Source organism: Eptesicus fuscus, chromosome 20 (assembly GCF_027574615.1).
Source record: "Eptesicus fuscus isolate TK198812 chromosome 20, DD_ASM_mEF_20220401, whole genome shotgun sequence".
NCBI classification, from domain to species: Eukaryota; Metazoa; Chordata; class Mammalia; order Chiroptera; family Vespertilionidae; genus Eptesicus; species Eptesicus fuscus.
In genome coordinates this window covers 14603273-14626065 of record NC_072492.1, presented here as the reverse complement: position 1 = coordinate 14626065, position 22793 = coordinate 14603273, and the positions used below count along the sequence as shown (strand labels likewise).

The following is a 22793-nucleotide window of genomic DNA, read 5'->3' as shown; positions in this document are numbered from 1 at the left end:
GTGCAAAAGCAGGTAGGGCTGGAGAAGGAAGAGAGGAGAGAAGGGGGAGTTCCTGATATAAAATCTGAAGTAGGGTCCCTGGCTGGGGCAGAGGGCAGAGGGCCAAGGGCCTGCTAGCCTGTCCGATGTGGTAGCCACTAGCCATGTATGGTGATTCCAATTCATTAAAAGTGGATAAAATAAAATATTCCATTCCTTGGTTGCACTGGCCACATTTTAAGTCCTCAATGGCCACATGGGGTTGGTGACCACTATATCGGCCTGTTGGACGGCACGGATCTAGACAAAGCATGGTGATGGGGGTGCCCAGAGACCCTGCGTGGTTCTAAGTTCAGACTAGTGGCCATGCCCACAGCAGGGCCCTGGAGAACCCTTCCACACTGTCTTCACTCATGACCTTCCTCCCCTCTTTGGGCTTCCCTCAGCCCTTCCTCCTGGGGCAGCCAGCCCCCTCCTCACCTCTGCTTTCATGAGGCCCCTCATGAGCCTGGTTCTCTGCTGTCCCAGTGCCAGGCCTCCTATGCATGGGAGGGGCTTGTGGGGGGGGGGTTGGGAAGAGCTCCGATGTTCAGGGCTGTGCCAGGACGGTGGCCCGTGGATAGAGGTGAGCTAACCCCCCAGCACTGACCCTGCTGGTCTCAGGGCAAAGCGTCAGCTCACCACCACCCACCGACAGATCCAGAAGGACCTCAGAGATCACTCAGCTCAACCCACAGAGCACAGATGGGTTTCAGAGAGGGCTGAGAAGAAAGTCCAGAGGCAGAGGTTTGTCCTCATTCCTTTTATTGTACTCACCCCTCGCTTTCCCCAGACCTTGTGTTCAGACAGAGCCGGGCAGGCCTTGGGAGCTGGGGCTGGGCCACAGGCAGGGAGCCCAGAGCTTGGCCAAGGCTCCCACCTGGCCAGAGGTAGCTGAGTAAGGATTCATGGCTGAAGGGCTGTCCTGGCCTGACACACGTGGGAGAAGCATGTCCCACGGAGGTGACATGGTATGGACCAGGTGTGTGGGTGTGATCAGATGGTTGTGTTTGCAAAGCCCAAGCTATTCAAATACACAGTGTGGGTAGAAGGGGGTGTGCATTCAGGTGAGTGTGCACATGAAGGCGTGTGCACGGCACACTGTGGGGCTTGTGAGCACACCACACACCTGCTCACTACCGGCACCTGCCAGGCGATGCAGGCCCAGGCTAAGTCTGATACCTGATCAGGAACCTTTTAAACGAAGGTCCTTACAATGGCCGGGGGAGTTTGCTCGCCTTGGAGATCCTGGTGCAGGGGGTCTGGGGTGGGCCCAGGGGCCTGCACGGTGGATAAGCTCCCCATCCCCACGGAATTCTGAGCCAGTGAGAACTGGCTGTCCCAGAGAACTCTCTGTGGTGCTGAAATGTCCGCACTGTCTCATACGGCAGCCACCGCCCCGTGCCTCCTTGGTGGTTATAATGTGGCTGGTCTGAGGAACTGCTTTTTATTTTATTCCATTTTAATTAATTTAAATTTAAATAGTCACGGTGGCTAGTGGGTGTCGTACGGGAGAGCACAGGCCAGAGAGTGGGATGTGAACCCCGAGAGAGAAGCACGAAGCTCCCGCTGAGGAGTGTGCAAGGGCCACCAGCACCCGCACCTCCTCCGCCCGGAGAGGCTGGGGCTGAGGCTGGGTGAGGGGCGCTTGGCGGGGTGCAGAGGTGGAGCCAGAGCTCAGAGTTGCACAGGTCTCTCCCAGTGTCCACCCTGAGCTGCCGGCACACTGGTGTCTTTCTGGCTGGGAGGGCAGGTGAGCCCCAGGGGAGACCCCGCTACCCTGGCTGGGACCCCACCAGGGCCCCCCTGAAGCCTCAGGCTGCGTCCAGTCAGGAGTGGGGGCCGAGGTCAGGACGTCTTCATGTTCTCCTGCAGGCCCAGGGTGGAGCTGGTGGCCGCGGGGTCCCGCTCCCGCTGTGTGAGCATGGGGGGGATGAAAGTCAGCCTCAGGGGAGCGGCTGACTCCCCACCGCAGGCTGAGGGGCCGAGGCCTCTGAAGGGCCTGACTCGGGGCGTCTCTTACCGCCTCTGGCCCCATGTCCTCCGCATACTTGAACTTCTTCTGCTTGTAGTAGTGCCTCTTGGGCAGGATGTGGAGCAGCAGCAGGTCACAGAGCACCGTGGCCTGGGGGCAGGAAGGTGGTGGCTAGAGCACGGGAATCCCTACTATCCGTGAGGCCCTGACCGCATCCTGCCCTATCCAGACCTGGGGTCCTGGAGGGGGGTGAGGCCCTGACCGAATCCTGCCCTATCCAGACCTGGGGTCCTGGAGGGGGGTGAGGCCCTGACCGAATCCTGCCCTATCCAGACCTGGGGTCCTGGAGGGGGGTGAGGCCCTGACCGAATCCTGCCCTATCCAGACCTGGGGTCCTGGAGGGGGGTGAGGCCCTGACCGAATCCTGCCCTATCCAGACCTGGGGTCCTGCAGGGGGGTGAGGCCCTGACCGAATCCTGCCCTATCCAGACCTGGGGTCCTGGAGGAGGGTGAGGCCCTGAAGCCCCTCGGGGAGCCGAGACTGCCCATCCGCCCTGGGTCCTGCCCCACTGTGGGCCTCAGTTTCTTCAGACATACTGTGTGTCTAGGGTGGGGGTGGGCTCAGTAAGGATGGACAATTACAGTCAAGTTCTGGGGTGAGAGACTTGTTGCTGCCTCTGAGATGTGGAAGAGGGGGACTGACCCCAGCACAGTGACCCCATGTCCCCAGCACTTACCACCCCGAAGATGCCAATCCCAGAGCCGATGGTAGTCATTGTGGGGATGATGTCAAACTTCCCAGCCTGGTGGGGGGCCCGGGGTGGGCGGGGGGAGGGTTAGCAGTCAGCAGGGGCCCAGTTGGAAAGGTCTTCCTCAGAAGCCCTAAGGCCAGGCCTGGGGTCAGGCAGTGTCCCTTCCACTGTCAGCTGGCCCACTGCCCGCTGCCCAGGGTCTGCCTCTACATGGCGACTCAGGGGCTGGCCAGGAGCCTGGGTTTTGACCTTGGCTCTGCCCACCTGGACCCAGGGAGATAGTGCGGGAGGTGTGGTCACAGCTGGAAGGCCACCCTCACCCGTGCCCACGCCCATATGCTATTAGGAGAACTGCCGAATGCAGCCCACCCACCTTCAGTCGCCTGGAACCAGAGGCCCAACAGGCCCTCACAGGGCCCAGAGCGTGTCTCTGGCTGCCCCCCACACTGTCAGTCCCTCACCTTGCCGTCCACGAGGATGTCGAAGCGAATCCCAAACACCTTGAAGAGATGCCGGTGGTTGGTCCCATTCTCCACGAAGTACCTGGCAAACCTTGGGGAAGAAGTGAGGTTGCGGGGGGATGACGGACAAGCATCCTAGGTGGGGAGTTCCCAGAGCATCAGGGATGCAGGGGCCCTTCGAGGCCCATGAGAATAGTGCCCCCAACATTATAGAGAGGGGGAGCCGCAGGCAGGACCCCAGGCCTCATGCCAGGAATGCTGTACTCCACCCGCACCCTGACTCCGCGGGCAGCCATTTCCCCAGCCAGTCCTGCCCAGGTGGGCCTCCAGGGGACCAAGAGCAGGGCAGGGGCTCGGGCCTCCAAGGTCTTGCTCCCTGCTGGCTCCCTGCGTGGTCAACCCCCGGACGACAGGAGCTCCCCGGGCTCCTGGGCTCCCCTGCCGGGGACACTTGCTTGGCCCCGAGGGTTCTGGGAACAGAAAAGCCCTCAGGACCCCGAGGGAAGGTGCCGGGGGCCTGGCAGGCACCTGAAGTTGAAGCCTTGAGACAGGTTCTTCTCCTCATAGAGCCCGTGGAACTCGTAGACGGGTTTGCAGTGCCGCACATGCCAGTCCAGGTCGCAGTTCCAGTCGATGGTGATGCCTATCACCCCGCCCTGCAGGGACGCAGGCGCTCAGCTCTGGGGTTTCGGGGCAGGCAGCTGCCTGGCAGCTGTGCCGCAGCCTCTCGAAGAGGGAACGTGCTTGGGCTTGACAGGAGATGCTGAGAAACTGCTTCCGTGTCAAGGCTGTCACCCTGTCTGGCCCCGCCTCCCGCCCGCCACACTCCAGCTTTCTGCGTTTCTAGAACACACCGAGTTCTCCCCACTGCGGGGCCTTTGCACGGCAGTTCCCCCCGTTTCCCACAAGACTGGCTCTTTCTCATGCTTCTCTCCGAACCCAGGGACCACGTGGAGCTGGCCCTCTGGAATTCCCACGGGCCGTGGGATTTGAGCTGCTTTTATCTGCTATTTTAAAAACAGTGGGACCTCAGCAGACACCCCGATGACCACATCTGCCCATGCCCATTCATTCTGGGCGCCTCCTCCGTGCCATCCCACTCCGGGCCCTGCTGAGGAGACAGGCCCGACCCTGCCTCCCCAACATTAGAGGATAAACCCATTATACTCAACCCACACAGGGAGGCTGGCGGCGGATTAACTGGGCCTGAAAAGCCTGGATTGGCTTGACGATCCCGGGCCCAGCCCTCCCCACTCCGTCTGGCATCATACCTTCTCGGCCAGGGTGCTGAAGCTCTGTCCCGATTCCCGCGCCACATAGCCGAGATGGAAGACAGGGCACAGCGGGTGTGAGACCTTGTGGTAGAGGCACCTCTTCAGGTAGGTGGCATTCACCTCGTCCACCAGGTTGCGCCTATGCGGCAGAGGGCGTTGGCAGCAGCAGTGTGCCAGCTGGGAGCTGCCCACCGTGCCCCGAAGCTCTGCGGATCCCTCATGGGCCCCAGAGATGCCCCTTCCACGGCCCACCCCAGGGGCCCAGAGAGGAAGCAGCAGGAGCAGGGGTGACGGGCAGCTGAGGCCAGCAGCCGCAGCCTCCCTGGAGCTACCTGCCTATTGCCCGCTTTCCCACGAACCTGTTGACCTCGAAGCGTGGAAAGCTGATGCTGTTCTTGATGAAGAGAGTGAAGTTCTCGGCCTCTCGGAGAAGGGCAGGGCTAAAGGAGACCACACCTACTCACCACCCCTCCCCAGCAGTCCCCCGTGCGCCCAGCAGAGCTTGGCAAGGTGTGTGTGGGGGGTGCACCCTCCTGTGGCTTTGGGGTGGTGTGCTGTGATGGTGGACTCTCAGGCCCTTTGACCAGGGGCCAAGGGGGTCTTTGGCCTGGGCTGCACAGATGGAGAGAGGGTAGGGTTGGAAGAGGGGGGGGCCTGGTCCTTTGAAGGGTACAGATGCCCCTCTGTCTGGGCTCGGGGATCCTGCTCCCAGCTCCCTGGAAGGAGCAGGCGTTACCGTGGGATGCTATCATCTACTTCCACGGGGCACCAGCCAAAGATCTCACACGTCTTCACGGTGTTATTGAAGGCCACACACTTGCCTGTGCGGATGCCTGGAGAAAGGGAGAAAGTCCTGGGTGCAGCTGGGGGGGGGGGGGGGGGGGGGGGGGAGGGGAGACGCCCCAGGCTCCCTCCCTAGGACTCCCCATGGATGAGGCTCCCAAAAGCAGAGCCTGAGGAGAGAAGTGTGGCTGGGTCTGGGACAGGGCAGGCCCAGGGCAGGATGGCGGGAGGGGAGAGGGCAGAAAGGGCGTCCTGGTGGGGGAGGCCTGGAGCTGGAAGGGGCTGAGGAGGGACAGGAGGAGGCTCCTTACCCTGGGCCTTCCTTTCCGCCTTCCCTGGAGTGCAGCCACTGTCGTCCTTGCACGTGCCCCCTTCCGGGTGCTGGGGGAGGGGAGAGCTACTGGCTCCAGGCCCCTTGGCTGGGGTCCTGAGAAGAGCCCCTCCCGCCCCCAGGGCCCTAGGGAGGACGTGGGGCAGAGTCTCAGGTACCTTTGGGGTGACCCTTGCTGAAGGCCTCCATCCCCCCTCGGGGCTCAGGCCCAGCTGCTGCTGTCAGCTGGCAGGGGTGGGAAGGTGGGGGCTTGTGGTTGGGCCGGCATAGAGGCCCAGCATCCTGCTTGGCACGCAGCTGGGAGGGAAGCCCCGGCAGGGTCAAAGGTGGCCTGTTCCTCTGTGTGAATCTGCGCCTGAGATCCCACCACTGCGGCCCCCGCAGGAGGCCTCCCCAGCTTCACCTCCGGTGCCCAAGGGGACCTCCTCTTCCTTGTGACTTTCCCCTTGGGGTGAAGGAGGAGGGTGGTCGGCAGCCTCACCTCTGCACAGTAGCCTTGGGCCTGATGGGGGGTCACGATGAAATTGGTCATGACCACGAAGGAGCTGTCGCCCTGGAAGTGAGAGGCAGGGATCTGAGCTGGCAGAACAGCCCCAAGAACCAAGCACTGCCCAGCAGCTCCTGCGCCCACACGGCACCAGCACAATCCTCCATTCCCTCCCCACCCCCGCCCCCGAGTCAGCGTGCGGTGATATGAGCAGGCTGCGTGTGCCCTTCATGCACCGTTAGGGAAACGGAACCCCAAGAGAGGTGGGAGCTGACTGGTCCCACAGGGAGGTGGGAGGGAGCCCAACCCAGCTCCGAGCCAGGACTTCTGGGTGGAAGGCGCATCCCTGAGTCAGTCAGCTCACCTGGGCTGGGAAGACGTAGTCAGCCACGTCCCAGACCTGGGGGCCCAGGCCCGGGAGCTGCGTCACAGCCAGACCCTTGAGTTTCACAGACACGCTGCTGATGAGGCCACTCGAGGTCTGGTAGCCCTTCTCATAGACAAAGACCCACCTGCAGAGAGTGGGAGCAAAGGGGTCGCTCAAGGGTGGCATGTGCTGGCACCAGCTGGACAGGCCAGGTCCTTTCCCTTTGCCTCCCAAGATGCATTTCTGCCCAGCCGGCATGGCTCAGTGGTTGAGCGTCAACCTATGAACCAGGAGGTCACGGTTCGATTCCCGGTCAGGGCACATGCTTGGGTTGCGGGCTCCTCAATCCCCAGTGTGGGGTGTGTGGGAGGCAGTTAATCAATGATTCTCTCATCATTGATGTTTCTCTCTCTCTCTCTCTCCCCCTCTCTGAAATCAATAAAAATATATTTTAAAAAAAGATGCATTTCTGAGCCACTCTCTGCTCCCAAAGCTACACCTTGGGCTGGAGGCAGGAGAAGCACTGTCTCCTCCCCACCCTCCCTCCCCCGAGAGTGCCTGAAGTTCCACCATTCTTTTCATTCTGAAAACACTAATTCCCGGGAGCAGACCCACTGAAGGACTCCGTCAGGTCCTTTTCCAAGAGCAGAATTTGCTGGTGCCTGAAGGCCAAGCATCTTGAACCCCAGTCCTCATGAGAGCTCTCCTTCCTCCCTGAGGTCCTCCCACAGGAAGACAGCAGAGCATGACACTGAACGCCTGGCAGCCTCTGGCCCCCAGTCACGGCCCTTGTGGGAGTGGCTCAGGCTGGAGGCCTCCCAGCTTCCCTGGGGAGTCCTGGCCTTCTCTTCCCAGCATCGAGAACCCCTCTTCCTATGCATTCTCCACTTTCTATCTGGAAGGTTCAGTGGGGCCCACCTCCCTCTTAGCCCCAGGGGTAGGCACATGAGCAACACTTGCCAATCAATGTTCCATCACCCTAGCAACAGTGACGGGTCTAAGGATGAGCACATGCCCTGGGAGTTCCAGCAGGAAGACCAGGATTTTCCTTGGTGTTATTGGGGAAAAGACATCCTCTCTGCTAAGCAAGGTGGCTCCAAGATCAAAACTATGGTGAATTATCTTTGCTACCTCACAGAGCAAGCGTGAGAATGAAGCCAACTTAGAGAAAGCCAGGCCAGGAGAAGGGGGGTGGCAGACTCCTACCAGGTTGTTTTAGCACCTGGACCCAGCCATACCTAGAGCGTGAGCAATCTACTTCTGGACTTTTCAGTTACACTAGAGGCCCGATGCACGAAATCCTTGCAAGAGTAGGCCTTCCTTCCCCCGGCTGCCGGCACCGGCTTCCCTCCGGCACCGGCTTCCCTCCGGCACCTGGGACCAGGGCTTCCCTCGAAGCCCCGGCTTCATCCGGAAGGTCATCCAGAAGGACGTCCGGTCTAATTAGCATATTATGCTCTTATTATTATAGATGAGCTAATAAATCCCCTTCCTTTATGTAAGCCAGTTTGTTTTTGGTTTCTGTTGCTTACAACCGGCAGTCCTAGAAACACTTGTATCCGGAGCGTGGTTCTCCTCCTCAGATTCCTGTGCCTGTAACTGTGTGTGTGTGTGTGTGTGTGTGTGTGTGTGTGTGTGTGTGTCCATGGTGCCCATCGGGGTTTGTGGCTTCGTATCCCCAGGACAAATCTGTGAGCGCACCTATGGGCAGGTCTGACTGGGGAGGTCTATTTATGCCCCCTTCACCCCTCATTCTACCCTCAGTCTACCTGTCCAAGCAGAGCTCAAAGCCCCTCTCCCGTGCCCGGTAACGGAATTCTCCAGGCCTCTTAGTCCCAGAGTCACTGCTAGCTCTCTAGGAGCTGGCTCCCTGATCCAGGCCCCAGGAAGGCAGCCCACGAATGTCCTCCTCTCACCTCCCATAGTCCATTCCTCTTTCTGCAAGTCCCTCGCCCTGCCACACTGGAGCCAAGCCACCCCTCCCCCACCCCATGCCTAAGCAGGGTCACTGCTGCCCCCTGCAGGTCCCAGGAGGCAACAGGTAAGACATGACAAAGGCCTCCAATTCTGTGTCCTGAACCTGTCTCACTGCCTCCAGCCCCCTCAGGAAGAGTGGGCATCACCTATGCCCCTCCCTCCTTAGGTTGCTTCTTCCAGGATGGCCTCTGGCTTCGTGCCCAAGCTGCAGAGGAGGTCACTGGCCTCTCTCTGGGCACCCCCGACTCCCAGTGTCCAGCTGCATTTCTCTCTTTGCCCCACGCCACCTCCTCACAATATAGATGAGAAAATGGAGGCCTGGGGAGCATCTCTCCCGAGTCAGAGGGAGGCCCAGGCCGAGGGCCCGCAGCCCAGGACTCTGCCCCTCCACTGAGCATCAGGTGTCGGCCCGGAGCCAGAAGTGCGGGGGCTGGGGGAGGAGGAAGCAGAGGCACAGGAGGCTGCACGCTGGGGCTGGTGCAGCCACTCTTGGTTTTGGGCCCTGGGGCTGTCAGTCCTGGGGTCAATGGGAAAGGTAAAATCTGGCTCAGTGACCTCAGTTCTGATAGCAATAGAATGACCACGGTGCCAGGCCCACTCCTCCAAAGCCGGACCCAGCCTTGCTGTCACCACGCTGGGAAGCCACCATGGGCCCCTAATGCCCAAAACACCGGCAGTTTTTGAAGTCCCTCCCCTTCCAGAAGTTCTCTTTCCCGTTCCACCCACCTCATTCTCAGCAAAACCCTCTCTCTCTCCTCCAGTGGCCGATCATGGAAGAGGCCACACGTTGGAACGGCCTAGAGGCCGAGGTTCAGGCACCAGCCCTGCCACTCACCGCTGTGTGGCTTCTGGCCAGAGACGAACCCTCTCTGAGCCCTGGCTTTCTCAGTAAAACGGAGGTGGCGACACCTCCCACAGAGACTGTTCATTCAACAAACACAAGCAGGGCCCGGCCACGCATGAGCACTGGCTGGGCCCCTGAAAGAGGAGTGGAGGTGATTGCTTGGGGATTCCCATGAGTTCCCATTCGATGAATTAGCATGCACAGGCACATAGTAAGCCAGCCTCCTGTTTTCACGGTCCCTACTCTTCCTTCACTAATTCTTTAAATGTCCATCTGCCCCATCAGCCTGGCCTCCATCCCCAGCCCAGGCAGAACCCCGTGCGAGCTATCACAGACCCATTGTGCGCCAGGGTTCCTGCCTCCACTTCTTTACTCTCTCCTGAAATCCAATTCCACACATTTATTTGTCATTCAACAAATATTTATTTATCGAGCCCCTATTACAGGGGGAACGTCAGGCCTGTGAAATCATTTGGTCCGGCCCTGCCAAGGCATTCGGGGTGAGCTAATTCAATGTTTGACCAATTATAGCAGGCTAATTTTTACGTTGATAATTTTGCATGGCCCCTGAATGATGCTGTAAAGGTCCACATGGCCCTCAGCAGGAGAACGGTTCCCCACCCCTGTCCTACTATGTGCCAAGCACTTTTCTAGACACTAAAAACACAGAAGTGAACAAAACAACCCAAAAGCCTGCACTCACTGCTGGGCGACACACATTCCTCCCCTCTGCCCCGGCCCCACCCAGACACCCCACAGGTTCCTCCAACCTAAGCCGACCCTTTGGAAAAGTCAGCTTTTCCTCCTAAAGTTAGACATGGAATTTCCATTTGACCCAGCGATTCCATTGATAGGTGTCCTGACAATGTATGTCCACGCAAAAACATGCACACGAATGTTCACAGCAACATTCTTCATGGGAAACAACCCAGATGTCCTTGAACCAACGAGTGGATAAACAACGCGGGTGTAACCGCACCGACCGTGGAATCTCATTCAGCCACAGAGGGAAGGAAGTACCGACACACCCTACAACCGGGACGGACTCACAGATGGTGCGCGAGGTGGGAAAAGCCAGCACAAAAGACCACACATTGTATGACTTTACTTCTGTGAAATGTCCAGGATAGGCAGGGGAGCATGGGAGGGGAGGGGAGAGTGACTGCTAAGGGGCACGGAGGGGGTGGGGGGATTGTTGTGGTTCTTTTTTTGAATATCGAAAATGTCTGGAATTAGATAGTGGTGATGGTTGCACAAATTCGTGATTACGCTAAAACCCACCAAATGGTATAGTTTAAAATGGTGAATGTGACAGCATGTGAATTATATCTTAAAGTAAACATTCAACACGACCAACTAGAATGCCTCATGTGTCCACAGAACTTGCTCCTCTGGTGCCCCGTCCCCAGGCCCCAAACCCGGGCATCATCCTCCCGCCCTTCCTGTCCCTCATGCCCACTCTCTGGTCTCTCCTGGCCTCCGTGGCTGTCCTCTAAGGGCCAGAGGGTTTGTTGTGGGAGCTGGCCGGGTGCTGGGGCAGCTCTGGCTTGGGGCTGGAGGGCAGGGTGTAGCTCAGCCACAGGCAGGAGCTGACCAGACCTCACAGGAGCCATGGGGCAGAGCAGACTCGGAGCCAGGAAGGGGCTGAGTTCAGAGCTGGGGCCCGCGCTGGGGCTCAGAGGCTGATCAGCGTGCAGTCTACAGACAAGTCACGCTGATCATTTGTTTTTCATTTTTTGAATGAGTTTCCAACCTCCAAAAATAAAGAGGTTACTTTCACCCATAAATTCCAGTTTCCCACTGCTCCTAAGAAGTCGGAAACTCTGGCCGTGCTGGGCACATGCCCCATGCAGCAGGGAGGGGCAGGAGCAGAGCAGCGAGGGGCAGGAGCCGAGCAGCGAGGGGCAGGAGCCGAGCAGCGAGGGGCAGGAGCAGAGCATCGAGGGGCAGGAGCCGAGCAGCGAGGGGCAGGAGCAGAGCAGCGAGGGGCAGGAGCAGAGCAGCGAGGGGCAGGAGCTGAGCAGCGAGGGGCAGGAGCTGAGCAGCGAGGGGCAGGAGCTGAGCAGTGAGGGGCAGGAGCTGAGTGTGGCCACCCTGGTGTGGGGCCTGCCAGGGTGATGACCTCTGTCGTCCATACTCACTGCTTCTGCCATACTCACTGCTCATCCTCTCATCACTGCTGCCTCTTCATAGCTGCCCTGCCTCTGGCCTCCACCCCCACCCCAGCACCTGCCTGCCCCAGGCCTCCCCCTTCCAGAGAAAGCTGCCTGCAGGAGAAAGCCCACATTGCTCAGCCGGGTTCAGAGGCCTGAGCCAGTGGCCCCGCTCATTCCTCCATTTCCTCTCCCTTGGCTCCTTTCTTTATTATTTTTTTTAAATCCTCACCTGAGGATGTTTTTTCCATTAATTTTTTAGAGAGAATGAAAGGGAGGTAGGAGACAGGGGGGAGAGAGGGAGAGAGAGAGAGAGAGGAGAGAGAGAGAGAGAGAGAGAGAAAGGAGAGGAACATCGATTGGTTGCCTCCTGCCTCCTGATCACACCCCAGCTGGGGCCAGGGATCGAACCTGCAATGAGGTAGGTGCCCTTGACTGGGAATCAAACCCCAGACCCTCCGGTCCTCCGGCTGACACTCTGGCTACTGAGCAACACTGGCCAGGGCTGCCTTGCTCCTTTCCTGCCCCAGGACCTTTGATCACACTTCCCAGCAGTCCTGCTTGGATGAGGCGGGCACACAGCCAGGCTCCACCAATCAGGGCATTCACTCCCTTGGTCACAGCGATTGGTTCTGAGCTGGGTTCATGACCCAACCTAGGCCAGGAAGCGATGGACCCAGGACTTGTGCTGGAACTCCGGGGAAGGAGATGTTCTCGTGCCCCAGGGGAGGCTAAGCTGGTGGGATGTCAGCTCCGAGTTGCTGGGGGCCATTTTGCCACTCGAGGACAGAGAGCCGGCCTGAGGATGACGCCTGCCGGAGGGGAGCAGAGCCGGGGGCAGAGGGAGCTAGTCCTGGCTAGCTTCACTGGAGAGCCCAGACGGGACCAGCCTGAACGCCTCGTCTCCTGGATGAGAGAGGGAGAGCTTGCTCCTCCTGTGGCCTCCATGGAGGATCCAGGCAGGCCTGAAGCCCGCATCCATTTCTCAGTTACACTAATACAGTTTTGATCAGTTTCTGTCTCTAGGAACCAAAGGAGTTCTGGCTAATTCCTTTCACCCGTAAGTTCTAGTTCATCTCCTTGTTCTCCCTCTGCCTACCCTGCCCCCACCTCTGTCCCATGAAGCCCGACACAGCACCAGGCATGGAAAAGATGCTGCAGAAACGTCTTCAGCCCTGGCTGGTTGCTCAGTGGTTAGAGCGTTGGCCCTCGGACCGAAGGGTCCAGGTTTGACTCCTGGTCAAGGGCATGTACCTGGGTTGCAGGCCCGATTCCAGCCTGGGTCAGGGCGTGTGCAGGAGGCAACCTCATCACTGCTGCCTCTTCACACCTTTCTCTCTTTCTCCCCGCTCCTTCCCTTCCACTCTCTAAAAACCAACAGAAAAAATATCCTTGGGTGAGGATTAACAACAAAAAAGAAATGTCTTCAGATACATTTCTCCCCGTATGAATCTGTATCTGCTCTCATCCCTGGTTGGTGTGCTCCAGGATCCATTTGGAGGTCTCAGGAGCGCTTGATTCAAGAGCTGTATGTGGGTGCACAGGGAAGGGGTGAGGACTGAGGTGAGAGGAGGCCCAGGGGGGCCTGAGGAAAAGTTCAAGGTTGGTTCTACCACTGTGTCACCTCCTCCAGGAAGCCTTCCAGGCTCCCCTCCCCAAGCGGCATTCACAAGTCCCCTTGGACTCTCCTGTGTGCCCCAGAAAGATCTTTCTCCCCCCTTGACCAGAACACCCCAGGCAGGGACGTGTCTCAGCACACCCTTTTATGGGCCTGCTAGATCGTGGACGGCAGCCGTACTGCCTGCACACCTCCAGTTATGGAGAGCTCATTGCTTCCCAGGAGAAATGCCACTACGAATTAACCACTATAATTTGAGCCAAAAAAAAAAAAAAAGTCTTTGCACAGCCTATCGGGGCCTCAGGCCCACCTGCTCCCTCCTCCTGCCCTGGGCTTCCCAGAGCAGTGTGCCGGGTAGAGAACACAGCCTCAGTTCCCCTCCTCGGCACCCGGTCAGCTTCTCAGCACCTCAGCCTCCCCACCTGTCTCAGAAACTCTCTCCGTTTCTAAGTCTCAGAGCCTCTCCCTTCATCTGAGTGGTTGTCCTCCAATGTCCCTCTGTCCAGTTCTGTCTCTGGGGCTGCCCATCCCCCACCCGGGCTGTGTCCCTGTCTCTGGTGTCCGGGAGCCTGGCATTTCTCCTGCAACACCCTCAGGACCAGACACTGACAGACAGGGGCCTTGGAAAAGCGGTGTGTGTGTGTGTGTGTGTGTGTGTGTGTGTGTGTGTGTAATTGAAGAAAGGCCATCCTTTCCCAGGAGAGAGAAACTGTTGAACCTCTGTGCATGCCTTTAGAAGGGTTTTCCCCACCCCAGCTCCCCGGGACAGTTGGGAAATTGAAGACTGAGAGTAAAACCAAATCCAGGCTGGTTTCAGTCTGCAGCTGTGGACAGTGGCCAGACGAGGGCGCCAGAGACAGCAGGAGTCCCAGCCCAAGCAGGGGTGGAAGGCTGGAAGGCTAGACTTCTAGACTTGAGGGTGGGGCTGAGGGGCGTTGGAGGGACCCTGCCTTCCTGCTCTGCTCTGTGACTCGGGTGGTCAGTCCCCGTCCCTGAGCGGGTTTCCCTTCCAGGATATCAAGGCCGACTTTGGAGCCACACAGTTGGATTCATGTCCTGGTTCAGCCCTTTCTAGCCGTGAGGTCCAGGCTAAGTCACTCAGTGTCTCTGAGCCTCACTGATGCTGAGGAGGCCACACCTATTTGGAAACGGGGTCGCCTGCCTTAGGAGGGTGGAAGGGGGGAGGGAGGTAGTGAGGCCCCATCACTGGAGGTCTGTGTTCAGGACTGAAGGGTGGCTTGAGGCATACGCTGCACCGGGGATAGTGTGTGGGGTGTGTGGGAGGACTGTCCCTTTCCCTCTGACAGTCCCGACCAGAGGGCCCTGGCGCTGCTCCCTGTGCTGACCTAGAGCAGACAGGGGGAGCCACAGGCCACAGAGGACAGCGTTCTCCCCGCCTCCGGGTGAGGGGTGGGCCAGCCACCGCTTTCCTCCCGGGAGGGTGGATGTGCAGGCCCGTCTTGTGCCGGGCAGCACGCCATCAGGGCCCCGTTAGAAAGGGGCCCTTGTGAGGTGGGAACGGAGAGGCAGGGGGTCCGGAGGCCTCAGCTCTAGCAGGGACTTGCCTGTGACCGGAAACCCCACTGCTCCTCTCTGAGCCCTGATTTCCCTCACAAGCACAAACGACACTGCAGATGCCGAACTGGTTTGTGAACAGGAGAGAGGAGCCGGAAGGTTCCTTCACCAGCCCTGGCTGCACTTGACCGCTCTCAGGCCTGGGGGTCCAGGTGGGGCAGAGGGAAGGCTGTTGGATGCCAGAGGCCCTGGGGGAACAGGACTCTTAAGCTTCCTGGGCTCCAGTCAGCAGTCCTGGTTTGGTCCCACAGCAAAAACGGGGACACGGAGACCAGAGGGGCAGGGCCCTCGGGACCACACAGCGACGTCAGGCCGAGGCTGCCAGGTGCCCCCAGACTCCCCAGCAGGGGCTGAGCTCCCCTCGGAGCCCTCTGAAGATTTACTGTCAGTGGACATGATTGCCCCCCCCGATCAGGGGCACATGCACCAGGCACCCAGCCACTCAGCCACAGGGCATGCACAGGTGGGCACCCAGCCACTCAGCCACAGGGCATGCACAGGTGGGCACCCAGCCACTCAGCCACAGGGCATGCACAGGTGGGCACCCAGCCACCTCAGACACAGGGCATGCACCAGGCACCCCGCCACCTCAGCCACAGGGCATGCACAGGTGGGCACCCAGCCCCCTCAGCCACAGGGCATGCACAGGTGGGCACCCAGCCCCCTCAGCCACAGGGCATGCACAGGTGGGCACCCAGCCACCTCAGACACAGGGCATGCACCAGGCACCCAGCCACTCAGCCACAGGGCATGCACAGGTGGGCACCCAGCCCCCTCAGCCACAGGGCATGCACAGGTGGGCACCCAGCCCCCTCAGCCACAGGGCATGCACAGGTGGGCACCCAGCCACCTCAGCCACAGGGCATGCACAGGTGGGCACCCAGCCCCCTCAGCCACAGGGCATGCACAGGTGGGCACCCAGCCACCTCAGCCACAGGGCATGCACAGGTGGGCACCCAGCCCCAGGGACACACCCAGCAGACACACCCATTGGGCACATACCCAGCAGACACACCCATTGGGCACATACCCAGCAGACACACCCATTGGGCACACACCCAGCAGACACACCCACTGGGCACACACTGACACATGAGGGCACATGTACTCACACAGAGCTCTGGGTATGACACATGCATCCAAACACCACACACACACACACGTGTGTTCACACAAGCACACATGTATGTGTGCAAGCCCCTGCCAGGCCGGCCTTGGCTCCCAGGGCAGCCAGACTGATTTCGGGAAGATGCACGGCCATGCACGGTCCCTGGCACACCCAGGCTGCAGGGAGGCTCCCCCTGCTTCCGTCCCTGAACTCCTGGGACAACGGGACAGGCCCAAGAGGCCCAGAAAGGAGCTGTCATCCCTGGGGCCAGAATGACCTCCAACCTTTGCCTGACATGCCCCCATTAAGGCACAGGTGTTCTCAAACACCCCAGGGTGCCTCTCATTAGGCAGGGCCGGTGGGAGCTGGGTCTGTCAGGTGGGGAGTGGCTCTGCCTCAGGATGGCCTGGCTCGGCTGTGGGGTCAGAGGTAGAGGGACCTGGCTGCGGCTCACCACTTCAGGGAACCGGTCCTAGCGAGTCTGTTCCACAGAATCCAGCGGGTTTGCCCTCCTTGCCCAGGTGACCCAGGACTGGGGGTGGGGGTGGAGTGGGGGGGGGGGTTCCCCCTCTGTGCCTCACTCAGTGTCTCCATCTCGCCAGGGAGTTACTGGCTCCCGTTCTTTCTCACCAGCCCCAGGGTTTGTCCGGAAGGATGACAACCAGTGGAAAGAACAAGGGGCTCCTTGGGGTCCTGGGGGGGGGGGGGGGGCGGGGTGCATCCCAGAGCCTGGAGGACAGGCCTGGCATCAGAGGGCGCAGGGAGGGGCCCGGACTCACCCAACAACGTAGACCAGAACCACGAGCTGGATCAGGCGGAAGATGATGCCCACCTTCTTGTTGCGCACGAGCACCATGCGGGGGGTGTCGTACTCGAAGAAGAAGGCGGCCAGCTCATCCTGCAGCCGCCGCGCCATGGCGGGCCCGGCGGGGCGAGGGCCGAGCCCTGCGCAGCCTCCGCTCTCTGGGTGCGCAACCACCACGTCTACAACCGCTTCCAGGGGCCTCCCCGCCCCTGACCCAGGGCAGCGCAGGCAGGTGGGGCCAAGGTCAGGAGTCAGAGGTCAGTGGCAGGCGCTTGGCTTGGGAGGGAGGACCCTTGGGTGACCAGAGCAGCTTTGGGTCCCTGGCAGGCAATGGACTGAGGGACAGCCGAGCCTGTGGACAAATAAATTCCCAAAGATGGACGGGGGCGGAGCTGGCAGGGTCACCCAGGCCCGGCGCTGCCCCTGCTGGCTCCGCCCCGTCCCGCCTGCGCCCTGCTGGGCCTCCGGAAACAGAAGCTGTTGGCAGGAAACCACGGCCACCCATCACAAGGCGAAGATAAGCTGTCAGCCCCCCGCAAGCTTGGCGGAACAGCACCGGGGGCTCGGGCCCGGGCTGGGCGGAGTGGCTGCAGGCTGGAGCCCTCCCCACACCGGGGACCCATCCCCGTAGCCAAACATCCTCCCCACCTTCAGCCCCGGGGGCCTACAGCCCGGACCGCAGAAGAGGAAGGAGCGCCGCTTCCGGTCCAGCTGCCTGACACTTCCTGCGCCCACAGCAGGACCCCCAACCGCTGCCCTCGGCTACCCATCCACCGCCCCTGCGTCCAAGCCTGGCCTGGCCCGGTCACCCCCAGCGTCAGGCTGGCATCTCCACCCCTGGCCTCTTCCCCCGTCTGTCCTGCCCCAGCCACACCTCCACCTCCCGGATGAGCAGAGGGGGGCAGGGGCCAGGCCAGGCGAGGGCCACATCTGCTGCACATCGCCATGGGCGCCCCGAGACCCAGCGAGAAAGCCTGGCACCAAACGGGCTCGGTTACCATCCCTGGCTCTGCCACTTGCTGCCTGGGGGGCTTGGGTGACTGCCCGTCCTCTCTGAGCGTGCTTCCTTATCTGAGAAATGGGGACCAGAACGGGATTTCCCCGGGGGCGGGAGGGATGTGTCCTGATAACACTGCGTTCAGAGAGCTTGAGGCCACTATTGAGCAGCCCCTCTTCAGCTCCTGCCCTTTACCCCCATGCAGGCCCCGAAGGCAGGGGCCCCCAGGGTTGGGTTAGGGTGGGGGATCCCTGTTAGCTCTCAGAGTCCTTAGAACTGGAGGCCTTCCTCATCCCCCACCTCTTGTTGCGGATAAAGAACGCGGAGCTGCCCTGGCCGGCGTGGCTCGGTTGGTTGGGCATCATCCTGGGCACCGAAGTGTTGCTGGTTCAATTCCCTGCCAGGACCCGTGAATGCATAAATAAGTGAAACAGCAAATGGGTCTTCCTCTCGGTCTAACGCTAATAAATACAAATTTTAGGAAAAAGAAACAAAGAAAGAGGAGCTCAGAGAGGACAAGTGAGTTGCCCAGGCTCACCCCGGGCTGTACTGAAGGACCCAGCTGGAAGCGAGAAAGCCGCCCTGGCCAGCCTGCAATCCCGGCTGCCTGTCCCTGGATGTCCCCAGGGCTCCCTCGATGGAAGCTGGGAGGTGAGGCTGGGTGTCCTCAGAGCCACCGTGTCCCCCAAGGCTGAGCTGCCTCAGCCTGGAGGCTGATAGGAGTCTTCTTCCTGGCAGGCCTTGAGCCGGGAAATTGCTCTGGGCAAGGAGCCAGGCCCGGGCTGGGAACCCCAGCTGCCTGTCTGAGCAGAGCCGCTTTCTGGACGGCAAGGAGCCCCATCCCGAACCCCAGGTCAGACACCCTGTCAAATAGATCAGCCTCACCCCACACAGAGTTCCTGCCAGTCTCAAGCTCAACAGTCTGTCAGACGCCATCTCCAAGGGGGCCAGCGAGAACCACATCCTGGGCTTTTCTAAGAAAAAATCCAGAGATGCTGGGAGTCAGAGCTGTGGCGGTCGCATCCCCTTGGCCCCGTCTTGACCCCAGACAAAAGGGCCCGTCGCCTTCCCAGCTGACCCTATGGCACTGGGAAGAGCAGGCTCAGGACACGAACTGCTTGCAGTGGGGAGTGGGGAGGATGCTGACACTGTGTCTAAGCCATCTGTGTCCCACTCCACTCACATCCCCACTGGCACAGCACACTCAGGAGGGCAGCAGGTGCTAAATAAGGGGGAAGGGGCAAAGGGGAGGGGGAGAGGGAGGGAAGTCAGGCAGTCATTCTCCAATCTGTGCCTGTCCCTTTCATACCATTACCTTGGCCTCCTCCTCCTCCTCCTCCTCCCCCTCCCCCTCCTCCTCCTCTTCCTCCTTCTCCTCCTCCCCATCCTCCTCCTCCCCATCCTCCTCCTCCTCCCCTTCCTCCTCCTCCCCCTCCTCCTCCTCCTCCTCCTCCTCCTCCTCCCCCTCCTCCTCTTCCTCCTCCTCCTCCTCCTCTTCCCCCTCCTCGTCCTCCTCCTCCTCTTCCCCCTCCTCCTCCTCTTCCCCCTCCTCCTCTTCCCCCTCCTCCTCCTCCTCCTCCTCCTCCTCTTCCCCCTCCTCCTCCTCCTCCCCTTCCTCCTCATCCTCCTCCCCCTCCTCCTCTTCCTCCTGTTCGTCTTCCCCCTCCTCCTCCTCCCCCTCCTCCTCTTCCCTCTCTTCCTCTTCCCCCTCCTCCTCATCTTCCTCCTCCTTCCCCTGCTCGTCCTTCTCCTCCTCCTCCCCCTCCTCCTTCTCCTCCAAGGATCCAGGCTTGCTGATGGGCAGATGGACAAACGGGCTGATGGCCTCCCCTGCCTGGCTAAATTTAACAGCGCTGTGGAGTGTGGAGGGGCCTGTGCCCACCCTGGAGGCCAGCCCAGGCCTTTAAAGGGGTGGGCACAGGCTCCGGTGGGGCCCCTGAGCCACTCAGACATATTTGCTTGGGGTACACACATCGCTGCTGTTATGGCCCCAGTTCTGACCCTGACACTCAGAGAACAGATTGGCGAGGCCCTAGCCGGTTTGGCTCAGTGGATAGAGTATTGGCATGCGGACTGAAGTATTGGCATGCGAATCCCGGATTCGATTCTGTTCAAGGGCACGTAGCCTGGTTGCAGGCTCAATCCCAGTTCTGGTTGAGATGTGTGTGGGAGGCAAACAATTGATGTCTCTCTCTCTCTCTCTCTCTCTCTCTCTCTCTCTCTCTCTGTCTCTCCCTCTCCCCTCCACTCTCTCTTTAAATCAATGAAAATGTCCTCAGGTGAGGATTAACAAAAAAACCACAACAGACTGGTAAGGAGGACTGTCTCATCCGGGATGTTATCACGTCCAAAGGACGTCCAAAAGAAAAAGAAAGAAAAGCAATAACTTTTCTCTCCCCAAATTAATTTTCTTTTCAAAAAAAAATTTAAATATATTTTTAAAATTTTTCTTATTGTTGTTAATCCACACCCAAAGATATATTTTCCTTGCTTTTTAGAGAGAGTGGAAGGGAGAGGTAGAGACTCAGAGAGAGAAACATCAATGTGAGAGAGACACATCGATTGGTTGCCTCCCACACCCACCCTGATCCAGACCAGGGATTGAGCCAAAACTTAGGTACCTGCCCTTGACCGGAATGGAACCCGAGACCCTTCAGTCTGGGGGCTGACGCTACAACCACTGAGCAACCCAGCTAGGGACAAATTAATTTTCTTGCTAATAAGTCCCAAGAGTCACTGGTGAGGTCAATGTCTCTCTTCACTGCTTCTAAGATACACGTTTCCGTCTGAGGCCTGTGCTTTCCTGCCCCTGGCCCCAGCCCCAGCCTCCCAAGGACAGACACCTGTGCTTATTCTAGGCGTGGGGAACAGCGGCCAGGGCAGGGGTCAGAGTTTATAGGGACACGGTTCCTTCACAATCAGTAGGTGTTTTAAAATCAGCCCCGGGAGGCAGGCCCTAGAACCCTCATTTTACAGACAAGGAAACTGAGGCTCTGCGAGTTGAGTGCCTTGCCCAAGATCACGCAGCAAGTAGCTCCCATGTCTGCTGGTCGCCAGGAAGGAGGCTCCCCAAAGTCTGAGAGCTTGGCCCAGAGCCCACCCCAAGACTCCAGCACTTGGGTGTCTCCAGACCAGCCTTATAAGCCCAAAGGCTGGGTGTCCAGCTTGGGCACCGGCCAGGCCTTGTAGGGAGACAAGGCTGTGCTGCCAAGCGCTCGGCCGCCGGACAGCCTCCCCTGCCTGGCTAAATTTAGCGGCCCTGCGGAGCGTGGACGGGGCCGTGTGCCCATCCTGGAGGCCGGCCCGGGCCCTCAGGGGGTCAGCACCGGCTCCGCCGGGTCTCCTTAGCCATGGAGAGCTCCAAGGCTGCAGGGGCCACACCTCTGCCCGTAGAGTTCAGTGCAACACCCCCCCACCTGGGCCTCGCTTGGTTCAGTCCAACCCCCCACCCCACCTGGGCCTCTCCTGGTGTCCCAGGTGCCGCAGCCCCTCAGGTGCCGGCTGGAGCAGAGACTGCCAAGGGGCCGTGGGGGAGTGGGAATCTGTGGTGTGGCTGCAGCGGGGGGTCCCCAAGGTTGACTTCTCCCCATTGCTCAGACCTTGTACTGCTTCTCTGGCTTCCTTTATGCCCCCACTATGATCAGGGCCCTCTGGAGCCTCTCCTCCTGAGTATCTGAGGAATCGCCCCCCACACACCCCTGTAATGCTCCCCCTCTTGGGCTATTTCCTCTTGGTCCCCAGCCTCTTCCTGCCCCTGGATGTGGGGTTCCTCACTGCCCCTCAAATACTGAGCTCCCTTGGGAGGTTGGTGGCCGCCCCGTTTACTGAGGATGCCAACTCCCCTGCACCCACATGCCTCCCCCACCTCCTCTGGCTCCTCTTGTTTTTCCTTCCAAATCAAACTGCGTGGAGGGATACCTCCCATACAATTTAAAAGTGCGCATTTTGGGCACAGGTCAATGAGTTTTGACAAATGCATGTGACCCCCCCACTCGTCTCCTAGATGTTCCCTCCGCCCCGCCAGCCCCTCTCCAGCCCCAGCCCCCGGGATCTGCTCGCTCGCTGCAGACGCGCTGCCTGTTCCGGACCCTCGTGGAGGGGGACTCGCACAGGATCCGCTCTCTTGGTGTCTGGCCTCTCTTACTCAGCACCAGGGTTTTCAGCGCCATCCGTGCCGCTGCATATATGGGCATGTTCCTTTTTATTGCCGCAAAATTCCATGGTGTTGGACACACTGCTGTCTGTCTGTCCTTCCCCTGCTGATGGACATCTGGGCTGTTTCCAGTTTGGGGCTACGGTGAATAAAGCTGCTAGGTCACCTGGATTTGGGTCTTGCCTGGGCATAGGTCTTCATTTTCTGTTTTTGTCCCTTCATTTCTCCCCATGCAGCCCCAACTGGGGTCCCTCCTACCCTGTGAGGGGTGCAGCGTGGGGACATGGGGAGCACCAAGTCCTGGCGGCTGAAGGGGGTAGGGGGAGGCCATGAGCGGTTTGGCAGCTGCACCTCTGAGCCCGCGGGAAGCGTGCCGGGCCTGCCCCGGAATTCCCTCCTGCCCCTGGCGAGCGGCGGTGAGGTGGGGACCTCTGTTTACCTTGGCTGCGCCATCTCGGCCGGTCGGGCTCTATGCTGTGGCTGGACAAGGCCAGACTCCGGCGGCCTGGCCCTGAGCCCCGGCGGCGGCGGCCGGAAGCACCCGAGCGGGCCCACCTCCTCCGAAAGCCCCCCGGGCTCATCTCATCTCCACGCCCTGCCTCTGCGCCTCCGTGCGGCCAGCCAGGCGTCAGGCTCTCAGGGGGCCTCGGGCTCCTCGTCTGTAAGGGGCGCCCTGACCCTGCCTGGCCGGTCCCATGGAGCTGGACGAGGAGGATGGAAAGGTTTTTGTGGTCTGAGAGGTCTGGATGGCTCTTCTGCCACCCCCCCCCCAACTAAACCCTGGGCGCTCCCGAGGGCCGACCTGTCTCCTGCGGTCACAGTTGGTCTCGTGGGCAGGTGGCCTCTGGGACCCCGTGTTCAGAAGGGCCTGCGCCTGGCTTCCTGGCTGCTGTCAGTTATGGAATTCTTCATTTTTGAGCAAGGGGCTCCGCATTTTCATTGGGCACTGAGCCCAGCACATTATGTGGTCAGTCCTGCCTCGGGCCCTGTGGGCAGCACCCGCGTCCCCTTCCCAGGGCAGCTGAAAAGATCTGGAACCTTCCCTAGTGAGTCCTCCCCCCAGGGAGTCACAGGGGATGGGGGAACAGGCTATTTGCTTCCCAGAGACCCTGCTC

At 60.0% G+C, this 22793-nt stretch overlaps 1 protein-coding gene across 1 annotated transcript; it reads right to left on the bottom strand.

Moving 5' to 3' along the window:
- Positions 1–766: 766 nt before the first annotated feature.
- P2RX1 (purinergic receptor P2X 1) lies at positions 767–16691 on the bottom strand. The gene is made up of 12 exons (XM_008156756.3): positions 16503–16691; positions 6446–6593; positions 6076–6147; positions 5575–5644; positions 5217–5313; positions 4840–4920; positions 4478–4619; positions 3735–3862; positions 3207–3297; positions 2731–2796; positions 2042–2143; positions 767–1932 (listed from the first exon to the last, which is right to left on the bottom strand). Exons 1-12 carry the CDS (start codon positions 16637–16639, stop codon positions 1867–1869), a joined length of 1200 nt encoding a protein of 399 aa, XP_008154978.1. The 5' UTR covers positions 16640–16691; the 3' UTR covers positions 767–1866.
- Between the last annotated feature and the right edge of the window lie 6102 nt (positions 16692–22793).